The sequence below is a fragment of the Caloenas nicobarica genome, chromosome 24, assembly GCF_036013445.1.
Source record: "Caloenas nicobarica isolate bCalNic1 chromosome 24, bCalNic1.hap1, whole genome shotgun sequence".
In the NCBI taxonomy this organism is placed as follows: Eukaryota; Metazoa; Chordata; class Aves; order Columbiformes; family Columbidae; genus Caloenas; species Caloenas nicobarica.
Genome location: NC_088268.1, coordinates 3773190 through 3788505, shown reverse-complemented (window position 1 = coordinate 3788505; position 15316 = coordinate 3773190). Strand labels below are relative to the sequence as shown.

General features: G+C 56.7%; 1 protein-coding gene across 1 annotated transcript; it reads right to left on the bottom strand.

Annotated features, from left to right (window-relative positions):
* Positions 1 to 126: 126 nt before the first annotated feature.
* Positions 127 to 13986, bottom strand: EZH1 (enhancer of zeste 1 polycomb repressive complex 2 subunit). The gene is made up of 20 exons (XM_065651209.1): positions 13917 to 13986; positions 13243 to 13363; positions 12599 to 12727; positions 12238 to 12357; positions 11283 to 11403; positions 10892 to 11065; positions 9898 to 10000; positions 9308 to 9471; positions 8386 to 8477; positions 7463 to 7643; positions 6343 to 6539; positions 5835 to 5926; positions 4873 to 4913; positions 4411 to 4536; positions 3667 to 3845; positions 3329 to 3424; positions 2642 to 2723; positions 2404 to 2484; positions 2002 to 2086; positions 127 to 1903 (listed from the first exon to the last, which is right to left on the bottom strand). Exons 1-20 carry the CDS (start codon positions 13925 to 13927, stop codon positions 1843 to 1845), a joined length of 2256 nt encoding a protein of 751 aa, XP_065507281.1. The 5' UTR covers positions 13928 to 13986; the 3' UTR covers positions 127 to 1842.
* Positions 13987 to 15316: the final 1330 nt, after the last annotated feature.

Here is a 15316-nt window from a genome sequence, read left to right as displayed (position 1 = left end):
GCACTGGTGTGGCCAGCAGGCCCAGGGCAGCGACCGTCCCTGTGCTGGGCACTGGGGAGGCCAAACCGCGAATCCCGGGGGCAGTTTTGTGCCGCTCCCTGGGGTGACAGAGACCAGCAAAGCGAGGACATTCGCTACCACTTTATTGTGACAAAGGCTACAAGCCATGTTAAAGTGCATTATTATTCACCGTCAACAAACCACAGACACAAGCCGGGCATAGTGCAGATACGGCTGAGGTGGCAGAGGATGCTGAGCGGAGAGCGGGGTCGGGGGAGCCAGGGGGACGGAGGTGACAGGGGACAAGCGCCGCTCCAGACAGACCCAAACGCCTCCGAGCCCCGGGAGGGCATCACGGACAGCAGGGACGACAGACGGACAGACAGACAGCCTCGCCTGCTGGGGAGCCCTGTGGTTCCCCAAAGGAGGAGGGTCCCTGGACAAACACTGCCCCGCAAAAGGGGGTGAGGGGCTCTTGCCCCCCCAGTGCCACAGCATGGGGGGCAGTAGGCAGCGTACGTGGCTTCTAATGGACATCCCCATCCTTTTAGGTCACCCCAGGCCCTGCTGAGGGAAGAGCCCCCCCATCCAAAAACGTCCCTGCAAAGGGACCCCAGCCCTCTGTGGTCCCTCCATCCCCAGAGCAGAACACGAGGCCGGCTGAGGAGGATTAAAGTGCTTTTTTCTTTTTGCATGGGGTGCTAAGGCCAAACCTGCCCCTGCCAGAGAACACTGCCCCTTTATCCCCAGGGCCGGTGTCACAAACCCCTTGCGGGTCTCCAAGGAGCCACCCCCGGGTCACCGCAGACAGTGACAGGTTTGCCGGGCCCCGTCCAAACCACCGCACAGCAACACCCGACACCAACAAAAGGTTCTGTCGCCTTGCGGGGACCTTCCCGAAGTCCCCAATACTTCCCACGAAGGGACTGTCCTGGCAGAGGAGGGTGGAAGAACCAGCTCTGGTACCGTGTGGTCAGGAAGCACCTGCCTGTCTCCTGCTCTGGGTGCAGCCCCAGACGGATTCCCCCCCAAAAAGCTTCTTGGCAGAATCATCCGCACACCAGCCCAAAGGGCCAGGGAGCAACTAGGGACAGGCACGAGTCACCCAGCCACCCCATGGCCACCAGAAAGGCTGGACGGGCTTCCCCAGGGCTCCTGCTGCCTCTGGATTCCTCTTGTGCTTTGCAGCAGCACCCCCGTCACATCATCTCTGAGCAGCTCAGCGCTGTCCCCTACCCAAAGTGACACTTTGCATAGTGCTGCTGTCCCCAGCCCCGCCACCGGGCCACGGCCGGGGGGGGTCTCTGTCCCCCAGCCAGCTGGGGCAGAATGGAAACAGAATCTCAGTGACAGCAGCCTGGGGACCGCTGCGGCCACCTCTCTATGGCTTCCAACCCTGTCACTGTCCTTGTCAACATGACAAAACAAGCAGCAAGAGGTGGCACCTGAGGACAGAGCCTGTCCCAGGGGACAGGGCTGGAGGGGAGCACCAGCCCCTCTGCCCCCCAGGTCTGGGTGCAGGCGATACCTCGCTCACTCCTGTTCTTCCAGCCATCAGCAGAAGATGGAAAAACACTGAGAATTCACTTTTCTTCAAGCCCCGGCTGCCTCGGTCCGTGGGCTCCCTCCAGAACTGGGTTCCAGAGCCCAGGGCTGGAAAAAGCTGCTGGCCCGGCAGCAGCCGCTCACGGTCCTGCCCCGAGTCCCTCTCTGGGCGTCTGGATGGAAACGTAGCGCTTGTGACACACACAGCAATGGGAAGGGCAGCAGTCATGTCAGCGGGAAGCAAACATGGCATCGCTTATAAGGTGCAGCAGCGAGGTGTGCTGGGGACAGCACAGCCTAGATGATATCTGTCTCCCTCTCTATGCCGACGTACTTCAGGGCGTCTGCCTGGCTGTACCTGCGAGATAAGAAAGTCACAGCCACTGTCATCACCTCCGACCATCCCCACAAACGCATGCACAAAAAGTGGGGTCACTCGAGCCCTTCTCGGGGTACCTGTAATCAAAGAAGAGCTCCTCGCCCGCCTGGATGGCCCTCTTGGCGAAGATCCCGATCCGGTGGTCTCCGTTCACCATCACGACTGCAAACAGAGAGACGACATGAGGGACGTGCAGCTGCAGCCCAGGGAAGATCTCACCGCGCTCCTGCCCTGCCTGGAGCTGCTGGTCCCCGAGCTCCAGCAGCCACCTGGGGTCTGGATTTAGGGGTGATGAGAGGTCTGGAGCATCTTTCCAACAAGGAAAGGCTGAGAGAGCTGGGGCTGTTCAGCTGGAGAAGAGAAGCTGAGAGGGATCTGATCGATGTGATAAATATCTCAGGGTGGGTGTCAAGAGGACGGAGCTGAGCAGGACCCCAGAGAGCCACCCCCTCGAGGTCTGACGAGCAAGGATATCTCACCTTTGGCATAGCAATTGGGGTTCACTGAGTGATTGGCAAAGCGGATTTTATTTCCTTTGCGGGTGGCGTCGACAACAAAATCTATTAAAAATTAAAAAAAAAAAAAAAAGAGAGAGAGAGAAGAGAGAGAAAAAACTGCAGTTAAAGCCAGACCTGCTGCTCAGCTGATCCTGCCCACCAGGCCACCAGCCCCCACCAGGACGCCCAAATTTCCTCCACCCCCTTCAGTCCCAGTTACCGTTGTTGAGGTTGAAGAGGAAGCTGGACATGTACTTGTCATAGACCTTCCCCCGCCGGTCAGCTTCATCCTGTGAGATGAGCTGGGGGAGAAGGCAGGAAAGCCCTTGAGGTGCTGGAGCGGGTTGAGAGAAGGGAACGGAGCTGGTGAGGGGCTGGAGCACGAGTGTGATGGGAGCGGCTGAGGGAGCTGGGGGTTCAGCTGGAGAACAGGAGCTGAGGGGAGACCTTCTGATCTCTGACCTGCCTGAAAGGAGCTGGGAGCCAGGGGGGGTCGGGCTCTGCTCCCCAGGAACAAGCGCCAGGACCAGAGGAAACGGCCTCAAGTTGCGCCGGGGAGGTTGAGGTTGGATCTGGGGAACAATTTCTTCCCCAAAGGGCTGTGGGGCATTGGAACAGGCTGCCCAGGGCAGTGCTGGAGTCACCATCCCTGGAGGGGTTGGACAGACGGACATGAGGTTCTCAGGGACATGGAGCAGTGCCAGGGGTGGGGGAACGGTTGGACTGGGTGATCTTGAGGGTCTTTTCCAACCAAAGTGATTCTGTGATTTTATGATTCCATCTCTAAGCCTGGTCAGGGTGAGCCCATGGCCAAGCTGGGGACATCCCACTGTCCCCACTGGACCAGCAGCCGAAGGATGCGCTGCCCCAAACGCAGCGCCCGAGCACAGGGCACAGCAGCACTGACCTCCCCGCAGTACTCGGAGATAAACTCGTTCTTCTGCACAGATTCCTTGATGAAAGTCCCCCAGCCGGCCACATCCGACGGTGCCAGCAACAAATGCTGGAGTGAAAAGGAAACTGTCACAGTCAGCAGGACCAGCACCCCCCGCCCAGATCACACCCCCTCTCCACCTCCTGTCACGCACAGCAGGGTTAGGGAACCGCCCCAACATCACTAATTTGCACCTTTCTCTGAATTTCGGTCATTTTTACATGCTGTCCTTTGCCGTGACCAGCAGAACCAAAGACTTAACCTTCCTCTGGAGTCACATTTTAGGCTCCCATGCTCTCACCCTTCCTCACCTTTTTGAGTCCTCGCTGGATGCTGCAGTTCTTGCAGGAGACCACCTTGCAGTCCCAGTGCTCTGAAGCGCCGCAGGTCAGGCAGAGGTCCGGGTCGCACTCCCGCACGGCGAGGTAACACGGGCACTGCTTGGTGTTGCACTGGGTCTTACAGCGGCAGCCGGGGAAGCGGTTCTGACCTGCAGCAACACGGCCCGGGGTTTTGCACTGTGAGGTTTTCTCCAGAGAACAGAGGGGCTGTGCAGTGTCCCTGCCCCACAGAAGCTTCTCCTGAGCCAGGTCTCACCCTGGCAGGCGCAGAACTAAGGCTGTCTGTGAGCAAGGGATGCACGGGATGCTGATCTGCCTCTTGGGACTAATTATTCTATGATTCTGTACTAAAGGAGGGGAGATTCAGGCTGGACATGAGGAAGGATTTGTTGCCCCTGAGGGTGGTGAGAGCCTGGCCCAGGTTGGCCAGAGAGGTGGTGGCTGAACCATCCCTGGAGACATCCCAGGCCAGGCTGGACGGGGCTCTGAGCAACCTGAGCTGGTGCAGATGTCCCTGCTCATGGCAGGGGGGGCACTGGGGGAGCTGGGAAGGGTCCTTCAACCCAAATAATTTTATGATTCTATTCTACGATTCTACGAATTATGCACAGTTTAAAAACAAACTGCTTGGATAATGTAAACGGAACAGATCAGCACAGAGCATCTTGGAGCCCGAACTGGCTCCTGCCCCACAGCCCCAGGTTTGCTCCTTACAGTCAGGGTTGCACTGGCAGAACTTCTCACAGAAATTCTGAGTCATGATGCAAGGGCAGGAGCTGTCACAAGGATGCTCGGGGTGGTCACAGGGCTGGTAGTTGTACACCTGGGTAGGCGAATTATCTAGAACAAGAGGAGAAACGCCCAGATTAAAAGCTGCACACTGCAGAAATGTCTAAAAGCAGCACTGCCAGGGTGCTGGAGCTGAGAAAGTGCAAGATCCCCGGGTGCCTGCAGAGGGCTGGGAGCCCAGCAGCACCCAGACACAGAGCCCTGACCAGCAACACATGGCAGATAAATTACGGCGAGGCTGCACGCCAAACCTCAGGCTCCTCAGCCAAACGAAAGCACGGGGACGGCAGCAATGCCCACTTGCTGCGCGAGTCGGAGCCAGAGAGCTCAGTCCCATGGGCAGGTGGCCACGCAAACCTCGCGTGACGCAGCCACAGCAAACGTTACCTTTCTTCAGCTGAATCTTCCTGCAGTGCGCAGCCCACAGCCTGCAAGAGAAGCAGAGAGGGGCTGAGGGGATGCACCAACCACGGCTGCTCGGCACGGCCGGTCAGCAGGGTAGCAGGACAGGAGATTCCAGCGAGACCCTCTGTGGCTTCATGCATTAATAACCACCCGCCAGCCAGAAAGCAGAGAAAGATGAGAACGAGGCAGATACAGCATTAGTTATTTAAGGTGTATCAGACACAGAATCATTTTGGTTGGAAGAGATGCTCAAGATCATGGAGTCCACCCGTTCCCCCAGCCCTGGCACTGCCCCATGTCCCTGAGAACCTCATGTCCGTCTGTCCAACCCCTCCAGGGATGGTGACTCCAGCACTGCCCTGGGCAGCCTGTTCCAATGCCCCACAGCCCTTTGGGGAAGAAATTGTTCCCCAGATCCAACCTCAACCTCCCCTGGCGCAACTTGAGGCCGTTTCCTCTGCTCCTGGTGCTTGTTCCTGGGGAGCAGAGCCTGACCCCCCCTGGCTCCCAGCTCCTTTCAGGCAGGTCAGAGATCAGAAGGTCTCCCCTCAGCTCCTGTTCTCCAGCTGAACCCCCAGCTCCCTCAGCCGCTCCCATCACACTTGTGCTCCAGCCCCTCACCAGCTCCGTTCCCTTCTCTCAACTCCCTCCAGCAGCAGATGCCAGAGCCAGGATAACAGTGGCCGCACGGGGATCAGCACACAAAAAGCAGGTTATGATCAGGTTGCTGAGGCTCAGGCTGCTGTTCGGACACCAGAGCCCCAACGCCAGGGTGGCAGCCCCAGGGTGACAGGCAGGGACCAGGGACCAGCACCCACCCAGCACCAGCAGCCCCGTGCAACAGCAGATGGGAGCCAGATGGGGATTACCAGGAATGCTTTGGCACAAAAAGTAGTGGATCTGGTTGCATTTTAAGAACAAAAACAAGCTTGTCCAACACTTGCCTGTGCTTCCTTTTCTTCTTCTGGGATGGATTCATTAATTCGTTGGTTGGCAGTTTTGTTATAAGCGATTCTTTCACTGCAAACTGAAAGACCTACCAAAGAACAGAAGCAAAAAAGAATTAACTTCAGTCTACTCAAGTTGTCATTATCTAAAAGCAGAGAGAGGGTGCAAACAAGCGCACGCAGCAGGGCTCTCAGCTCTTGCACCGGTAAGCAGGCAGTTCTGCTCCCAGTTTCACTGTCCATGGCTGACATTGCTTCTCTCACCTGGGAAACCAGCGCATCCACCCAGCCAGAGCACCCAACATCACACCAGGCATCAGGAGGAAGATAAAGCACCGAGCATGCAGGGGACTCATTCTGCAACAGCAGCGGTACAAAATAACAACCCTGAACTCCGCAAAGCGTTGATGCGACGCATTCCTCAGGGCGCTTTGTGGCAGGGAAGGCAAAACAAGAAGCAAACAGCGGCCAAGCACCGCAGCGCCCGTCCTCGCCCGGCACCCACCTGCTTGCAGGTCTTGGTGCCCAGCAGCCTGGCGATGGAGCAGAAGTTGTTGAAGTAGGTCCCGTGGAAGACGCGGAAGAGCGATTCCTCGGCTCCCGTCCACTCGACGGGCTCCTGCGGTGTCTCCACCGCAAAGAGCTGCGAGGAGGCCGGGCTCAGCTTCTGCTTGGTGGGGGTCTGGCAGCGGGAGTTGGCCTCTGGTGGGGAAACGGAGACGTTAGACCGAACGCTGCTCTGTGCCGCGCAGGGACAAGGTGTCGCAGGGGTGCAATTTAGGGTTCTGCTTTAGCGGGGAGGTCGAGGGCATCTCTGGGGACACGGGCGGGCACGGTGCTGGGAGCCAAGAGCTCTTGGCTTTGCAGATCCCAGCAAAGCTCTGAATTTGCCTGGTACTGTCCCTCCTTCCTCCTAGAGGACAACAAATCCCCCAGCAGCAAGGGCAGGGCCTGATGTCTCTCGTGTTTAAGCCCAGCTCTAAACACCGGCTCTGTTTGCTGACTCTGAATCACAGAATCCCAGAATGTCAGGGGTTGGAAGGGACCTCGAAAGCTCATCCAGTCCAACCCCCCCGCCGGAGCAGGAACACCCAGATGAGGTTACACAGGAAGGTGTCCAGGCGGGTTGGAATGTCTGCAGAGAAGGAGACTCCACAACCTCCCTGGGCAGCCTGGGCCAGGCTCCGGCACCCTCACCGGGAAGACGTTTCTTCTCAAATTTAAGTGGAACCTCCTGTGTTCCAGTTTGCACCCACTGCCCCTTGTCCTATCACTGGTTGTCACCCAGAAGAGCCTGGCTCCATCCTCCTGACACTGCCCCTTCCCATATTGATCCCCATGAATGAGTCACCCCTCAGTCTCCTCCAGCTCAGAGCCCCAGCTCCTCAGCCTTTCCTCACACGGGAGATGCTCCACTCCTTTCAGCATCTTCGTGGCTGCGCTGGACTCTCTCCAGCAGTTCCCTGTCCTGCTGGACCTGAGGGGCCCAGCACTGGACACAATATTCCAGATGCGGCCTCCCCAGGGATACTCCACACTCCGCACACCCCACGCGGCACGCACGGACAAGACAGGGCCAGCCCCGGCTGCGAGGTGCCGCCTGCGTCTCCGGGCGCAAATCCTACCCGAGGAGCTCGAGGCCCACTCGTTGCCGGTGTCTCGGTCGCTGTCGCCCTCCCTGGCCTCGGTGACGGTGGACGCCGGGGCGTTCGAGCAGGACGCTCCCACCACGTGGTGCCTCCGGCGGCGCCGGCCCGAGCACTTGGACCTGGGGTTGTGCAGCGCGGCGAACTCCTTGGCTCCTTCCTGCGGGCAGAGCAGAGGACAAGGCGGGTGGCGGACGTAGGGGACACAGAAACGCTTTTCCGCAGGCCCTGGGACAAGCCCTGCCCTGCTGCCACCAAAAGAAGGTGGAAAACACACCACACGTGCTCACTTCAGCAAGTGCCGAGGCTCTGCCAGCTGCCCGCACTGCACGTTCCCACTTTGCTTCTTTCAAAATTGCTGCCCAAAGAGGCTCCTTGTCCCTGTCCCTCTACTCCGCAGCGCTGTCTCTCACGCATGCAGTGACGTTCTCCCGTCCTCTGCTCCCCAGGACACCCTGTATCTCCAGCACCCCCAAACGCACCCACCTCCCCGCAGCCAGCTCTTCCCCTCTGCAGCTCTCATCCCCGCTCACACAGGCTGTATTGCTGAAAAAAAATCGCTTTTAAAATAGTTCAAGCCTTCCCCACACATGCTAGACTCCTTCCTCAGCGTTTTTAACCTGGGCTTCATGTTTCAAACGCTGCACTGAGCCCAGGGAAATCATTTCTCCCCACAATTTCCCATCTGCTGGCTACGAAATCAGACTTAGCTGCAGATTTGCTAAAATACGCATCTGCTAAGGTCTGTAGGTGGATCTGTGCTCCCCCTGATGCCAATGAGGCCTAGAACTAATTCTGAAAAATCCTCAAAGTTGGGAAAAGGACCCACAGGGTTCTGCAGAGCAGGGCTGGCCAGGCCACGTCTCTCCTGGTTTCAAAAAGCAGCAAGACGAAAAACATACCAGCCAGAGGAAACAGTCTGCTCCACAAGGATCTGGCTCGATCTTGGTCTCTCTATTCTTTCGTTTGTACACATTAGGAGTGGCATGAAAAGCTGAAAAAATAATAATGATCTTTACTATTAGCATTCTCTAAGTGTTTCCCCAAATGCTGCAAGGGACAGGGACAGCAGGAGCTCAGGGAAGGTGAGGGGGAGTCACCGAGATGCCCCGGCAGTGGGGACCGCGGCGCTGGGACCCCCCGGCCACCCCTAATCCAACCCATTTTGGAGACCCAGCAGCGGTGGCGGTAGGAGAGGCCATAGGAAAAAAAGATCTGCTTTCAGACTGAAACAATAAGACCACGTGATCTTAACAGTATATCTTTTAATAAATAATTCACTGGGAAAAAAAAAAAAAAATAAGAGTCCTGTGACTTTCCAAAGAGGCCCTTAGACCTGGGATACAACAGGTCCGACAGCTAAACCAGGATCCCAAAGGCTTTTGGCAGGACAAACCGCAGGAACGTGACTAAGATGAAAGCTGAAAGTTCCAGCGAAGCAACAAAACACAGGGGGGCATGTCCGGACTTTTGGAAGTGAAACATTCATCCCTTTCCCCGATGAGCTTCTGCAAAGCAAGGGTAACGTCTATTTGCAGCGGGATTTCTGGCCCAAGCTGCCAGGAGGCTCAAAGGCGGCGCGCTGAGCAGCGGTGACAAAGAGGGGACGGCCCCGCAGGTCGCTTTACCATCCGTTTGAGGACAAGAGCGGAGCCGTCTTTACAAAAAGGCTTCTGGGAACCTGTCAGCTCCTAAAAAGCTCCACCGCAAAGCTCCGGGGAGGCACAGACACTAAGCAAAGGCGTATAGAGGTATGAAGAACCCAGGAAAGAAAACGAGGAGAAACAGGGCTCTAGGGAAGCATCCGGCCGAGACTGCACTTACGATGCAGGAAACAGTCGTATTTGAAGCAGCGGCGGCAGAAGAGGGTGTGGAAGGAGTGCAGGGACTGCTCCCGCTGCACCGACTTGGCGCACGGCCCGTCAATGTTCGGGGTGCACTGCGGCGGCAGCACGTTGGGGTCTGACACCTCCGTCAGCTCCCGGTACCTGTTCGACAAAAAAAAAAAAAAAAATCACTCACAGATGCACCTGCTTTGCTAATTCGAGGCGTTTTACATGACTACATGATTATCCGGGCCACTAGGACTCTGGCCCAGATACCTTCAAGCTAAACTAAAGCTTTTAATGCTCAAAAAATCACTCTGCTCAGGGAGCCTGCAGCAAATTGAGCTCTACTTTCTGCTCAGTGCTGTTTTCCGAAATACATAAATACGTAGAAGCGTTTCAGTTGGAAGAGACCCTCAGGATCATCGAGTCCAACCATAACCCAACTCTAGCGCTAAACCACGTCCCTAAGAACCTCGTCTAAACGCCTTTTAAACCCCTCCAGGGATGGTGACTCCAGCACTGCCCTGGGCAGATTTCAGCTGTTGCTAACAAAGGTAACAGATAAGTTAAGTAGAGATCTTCTACCTTTCTTTCATATCCTCTGGGAAGCCGTACTCAGGAAACATCGACGAAATAGCAGTGAAGATCATGTCGTTTGGAAACCGCTTCTTTGAACACTTCTTGTTACCTAAGAGAAAGAGATAATCCCTCCGTTAAGCTGGATGGGAACGTGTCTTTCCTTCTTCCACAGAAAGCGATTCCAGCAGGTGTTCAGGGTTGGGTTTTAAGAGACTGAAAGTTAATCCTACCCACAACGAATAAACCTTTTGTCCTGCAACCAGGCTAAGACATTTCCAGACGCACCACAATGTATTGATAGAAGTACTAATAATTTCTTAAGGACCACTCCTATTTATTTTTACCGAGACAGGATTTGCAGACGATGCTTTTCTACATTTACAGCAGGTCCTGGTATTTGTGGTACCCGTATGGCTACAAAGCAAAGGCAAAGACAAAACTACCAGTCAGCAATCCCTAAGGTCGTGCAGGTCACATGAAAATCCCACAAATCAAAGCTTCCTCATGCAATAAGAACTGCAGGTGCACAGGAGAGAGCAGAGGAACATTAACCCCTGGAAAACAGGGCTGGAAGGGATTTGAGAAGATTCACCTCGCCAACCCACAGCAGGATCAGATCTACCTCCACACTTACTGACAGATGCTTTGCCAGACCGGCACTTTAAAACCTCCAGGAACGGAGATCCCGCAGCCTCCTCGGGTAATAAATACCCCCCTGCTCTGCTAATCTTCCCGTGAAATCATTTTCCAGATGACTCATCTAAATCCAGCTTTACACTGATGATTTCTTACCTTGTCCACGGGGGACAACGAGAACACCTGACTTCCCTTCTGCCTGACCAGAACTCGCCAAGCTCGTTAATGTGTGGCTAAGGGCACTAATATAATAATAGTTAATATAGTAATGAAGAGTGATGGCAGGAGAGCACTGGGCAGCTACTCAGGCAGGGCAGGATGGAAACGTGACCAACAAATCCCTAATTTCTGTGACCAAACCCACCTTCCGCTGCGGTTCGCTTTCTTTTCCTTGTGACCGGCAGCTCCTCTTTCCCGTCCTCCTGTTTACCCTCAGAATCATTGTGTCCTTCCTCTTCCTCATCCGAGTACTGATTGAGGGCGTTCACCAGCTCCAGGAACACGGCGTCGCTGATAAGGACTGACCCTGAAATCATTTCTGAAACAGAGAGATGTCAGCCAGCGGTGGTAAATCGCAAACCCACCGCACGGTATTTTTAGCAACTAGAACCTGCCTCGCTATTTTGTGGGGATAAAGGGGATTGTTTGCTCTAAGAGCTCCCACAGAAAAGCTGGTTACTGCTGCCACCTTTTGATTTCTTAACTATTTTGATCTGTTATTTGCAAACGGAGAGTGCTGACTGCTCCCAGGTTACCTTCCTCTCCGTGAACCTTCCCATCATAGTTGTTAATAAGCTCTTCGATGAAAGTTTCATCTTCTTCCTTCACCTCGTCTCCCATGTAAGGGATATTGCACAGCACGGTTTCATCCTCCACCTGAAAGAGAGACGGGATTTAATGCAGAAAAGCAGCATTTGCTGATCCCCAGCCAGGCTGTGTCTCCCCAGCTGAACTTTCAGATGTCTCATCACCGGCATTTCATCATTATCCCATCCCGGCAGCATAACTTTGACCCCTGAAAGTGCAATTTGCTTTAAAAAAGAAAAGCTGCGCCTCCGAAGCTCACAGAAACTCAGGAACACACGTGTTGCCAAGAATAACAAACAGCCAAAAAATGTCAGAGAGGTTGTGTTCGAGGAACTGCAAAAAAGCAAACCAGTAACTCGCTCCCCGGAGGAACGCAGCCAAAACTGAGGAGAATTCATGTATTAACCACAGAAGCAAGGATATGGGACCTTCACCAGACCAGCCACGCACCACCGGCTTATTTAACCAATAATCTTAACGCTGTCACCCCAAAATCCGCATTTAAATCACTCCCCGCACTTCTGCGACGGAGGAACTGGTCCTCGGTAGCATCCTTACGGTGAGACCAGCAGGGTAATCCAGTTGCAAAGGGAAGGGCCTGCCTAAGAAATAAAACTCTCCATTTAAAAAGGAAGAAAAATCTTAAGAAAAACACAAAGAAACATGTATTTACTCCTTGGATCCTGTAAAATAATGGCGGCCTTACCAGGGAGTCAGGTGTAAAGGAGAGACTAGCTGGGTAAGACAGCGTGGATACAAGGCTGGTTTATAGGATTCAACAAAAAAAGCAACTAAAACAACACTTTCTGTCATCTCCCGAGCAGACATCGCTTGAAACAAGGAGGCATAATTGCTTCACAAGCACGTAACAATTGCACGCCAACCACACCAAGGCCCACGTACCATGAAATTCTGCTGAAGAGGGGACCAGGAGTACATGATGGGCACCAGCGCCACCGTGTTCAGGGTCCTCATGTACAGCGTCTGGCTCGGAAATCCCGGGAAAATGCTCTCAACGGTGCACTGGAATAGGAGGAAAGAGAAGGGCAGTGAGGAAAATGCTCTTCAGGACAAACAGTGGAGCCCTGGGGTCTCTCTTCCACAAGAAAAGCTTTTTTTCTTCTTTTTTTTTCTCCATTTCTGCATCCCAGAAGATGCTGGCATAGGACAGCACACACAAAAATGATCCTGTAGCCTCCCGGCTCCCTGCAAAGCCCTGGTTGGAGTCCACCAGCTGCTGCCGTGACCCTTTTCCTCTCTGCACCTGTTTTAGGAAGGGGTGTCCGCTGACCGGCTTCATCAGCTGCACCGGCTGGACTCGCAGCTTCTTCCAGTCCTCGTTCAGAATCTGAGTCTTTTCATGGACCTTTGCAAAGTTGGCCACAAACAGAGCCTGAAATGAGAGAAAGCGGTGCTCGAAATGTAAGGAAAACACGTTGAGGACACAAAAACCCCTCCTGAAATTATACGCACAAGGCAGGACATTTCAAACAGATGATACTGATGAGAAAAAAATCTGATTAAACTCAGTGCTGGCACAAAACTGTGCTGAAAATCTACCCAGTGGCTTTTGAGAACTCCTGATTCCAGATGACCGCTTCTAAAATCCTGAAACCCACCAGCACCGAGAGTGAAATACTTTAAAGAACAAGTGGAAACGAGTCCTCCTGCTGCAGTTATTGATGCCAGAGCTGGTTTTCTAGCTACAACGGACACAAAGTGCGCGGCTCGAGGCTCATAACGGAGCGCGAGGAGAAGTCATACATCTTCCAACTTATCCAGCGTGCAATTAAAATACAGCTCATCAATTCGCAGGACGGAGCACCCATCAGACAGCTGCTCAATTATCACAAGCGAAGAATTTAGATGATGCCCTTTCAGCTCGAGCTCCCACCGTTATCTCCGTACCTTGGCTCCCATGTTCGCCTGGAACCTCTTGAGCTGCCGGAGGCGCATATATTCAGACTTGACTTTTCTTTTCCAGTATATAATGCACTTTGATGTTGGGGGAGTGGCGAGCTCCATTTTTCTATAAAAGTACAGAAAGAATAAATACCAGAGAATGGAGAGCTTAAAACTGTAAACAAGGGGAAAAAAAAAAAAAAACCAACAACCCTGCGGATTTTAAATGCATCACAGGCAAAAATAACAGCGTAAAACCGCGCTAGGGCTGTTTATGGAGCAACCGCGGCTCGAAGCGCACGGGGAAGCCGGGGGGACCGTGGGAACCGGCGGCTCCTGCCCGCCCCGACCCGCCGAGCCCGGTGGGCAGAGCCGGGAGCGGAACGGAGCGCGGCCCCGGGCCCCGCTGCACCCCGAGAGAGGCTGCTGCGTTCCCGGCCCCCCGGCCCCGCACCGCCACGGCCCCGGGGGCTCCCAACCGGCGCCCTCCGCACCGGGAGCCGCGCCCCGGCTGTGCCCGTGACCCGCAGCGGAGCGGGCCGTGGCCGCTTGGAGACGGGGAACGGGTCCCCCCCGCCCCGCGCGGCCGCTGCCCCCCCGGGCCCCAGGGGGCACCGCGGGTGACCCGGGGACTCCCCCGGGGACCCGAGGTCGCTCCGCCGCCCCCGCCCCGCACTCACTCCTCGGCCATCGCGCCGCGGGAGGCCGCGCGCCCCTTGCGCAACCGCGCCTGCGCGGAGCCCGGCCACGCCCCCTCGCCACGCCCACGCACTGCGGCCACGCCCTGTTTGGACACGCCCTCACGCTCTTGTCACGCCCCCACACTGCGGTCACGCCCCTTGACACGCCCCTCATGCTGTCGCCACGCCCCCATGCTTTGGTCACGCCCCCATGTTGAGGCCACGCCCCTTTGACACGCCCCTCGTGCTTTGGACACGCCCCCATGCTGAGGCCACGCCCCCACGCTGCGGCCCCGCTCCGGTGGCTCCCGCCGTTGTGCCCCCCCAGCCGGGGCCGCAGAGCGGGAACGGCCGGGCCCGCAAGACGCGGGTGCCGTATCGCTGCGGGACGATGGCGGGGCCGGTCCCCGCGGCCGGGCGGGCCCCAGGCTTCCTGCGGCGGCGCCGGCCAGGAAGCGGCTGTTGGCGGCGGCTTTCCTGCTGCGGGGGCCCCGGCGGCGGGGAGCGGGCGGTGCCGGGCGCTGCCCGGCGGGGGCCCCGTCCTTCCCCTCCGGCGGCCCCGGGATGGCGGTCCGGGGCGGGGGGCCCCGCCGGGGTGACCGCGGGGGACGAGCCGGTGCCCGCAGCCCCGCATCCCGTCCGGACCCGCAGCCGATGCCTTCGGAGCTTCGCTGAGTCAGGCGGGGCGGGAGCCCGGCGTCCCCCCGACCTTCGCGGGCATTGGCTCGGGAGCGGGCGGGCAGCGCTGGGATGGGCCAGGCACCAGGATAAAGCCCCGGGCTCAGCCCCAGCCCGGCAGCAGCGGGCCCGGCGACGGGAGGATGCTGGTCGGGGTGCGGCTCCTCGGGGTGCGGCTCCTCGGCTGCCTGCTCCTTCCTCTGCTCCTTCCTCTGCTCCAGCGGGGTAAGAGCAGCCCGGACTCGCAGCCACTGGGGCCGCTGCTATGCGGTGCAGCCTGGGGGGAGACTGCACGGAGACATCCAGGGGGTCAGGCACAGGGGCTGGCCAGGCGGTGCGTCCCCACGGGGTCCCTAGCTCGTTTATCTCCTCTGTCCCAACTCATCTGTGCTCCAGCTCCCCTGGCTCCCCTTGGAGGATGCTCTGGGCAGGGTCTGCCACATGCTTCCCTTCCCAAGGGGTTGGTGAAACTGCTCTGCCCTGTTTGCAAAGGCCAAGGCAGAGCCAGGAGCCTCCCACTCCCCTTCCCTCCGCTTGGCCTGGTCACCTTGGCTGTGCTCAGGTTGGCCTGGGAGGACAAGGGGTGTCTGGTGTGCTGGGATCACCCCGGCTCATGCTTCAAGCTGGCTGGACACTGGGGCTGTCCCTGCCTGTGCAGCCCTGCCACCCTGTGTCTCTTGGCTGCAGGGCACGGGGACACTGAGTACGGGGACCTCGAGGAG

What these genes read in the sequence shown, in the direction of transcription:
- EZH1 (XM_065651209.1), bottom strand. An exon ending in GTGGGCCTCGAGCTCCTCGG is followed by an intron (nt 6,540 to 7,462) that starts GTAGGATTTGCG and finishes TTTCCCCACCAG; the next exon opens with AGGCCAACTCCCGCTGCCAG. An exon ending in GCACCAAGACCTGCAAGCAG is followed by an intron (nt 5,927 to 6,342) that starts GTGGGTGCCGGG and finishes GTTCTTTGGTAG; the next exon opens with GTCTTTCAGTTTGCAGTGAA.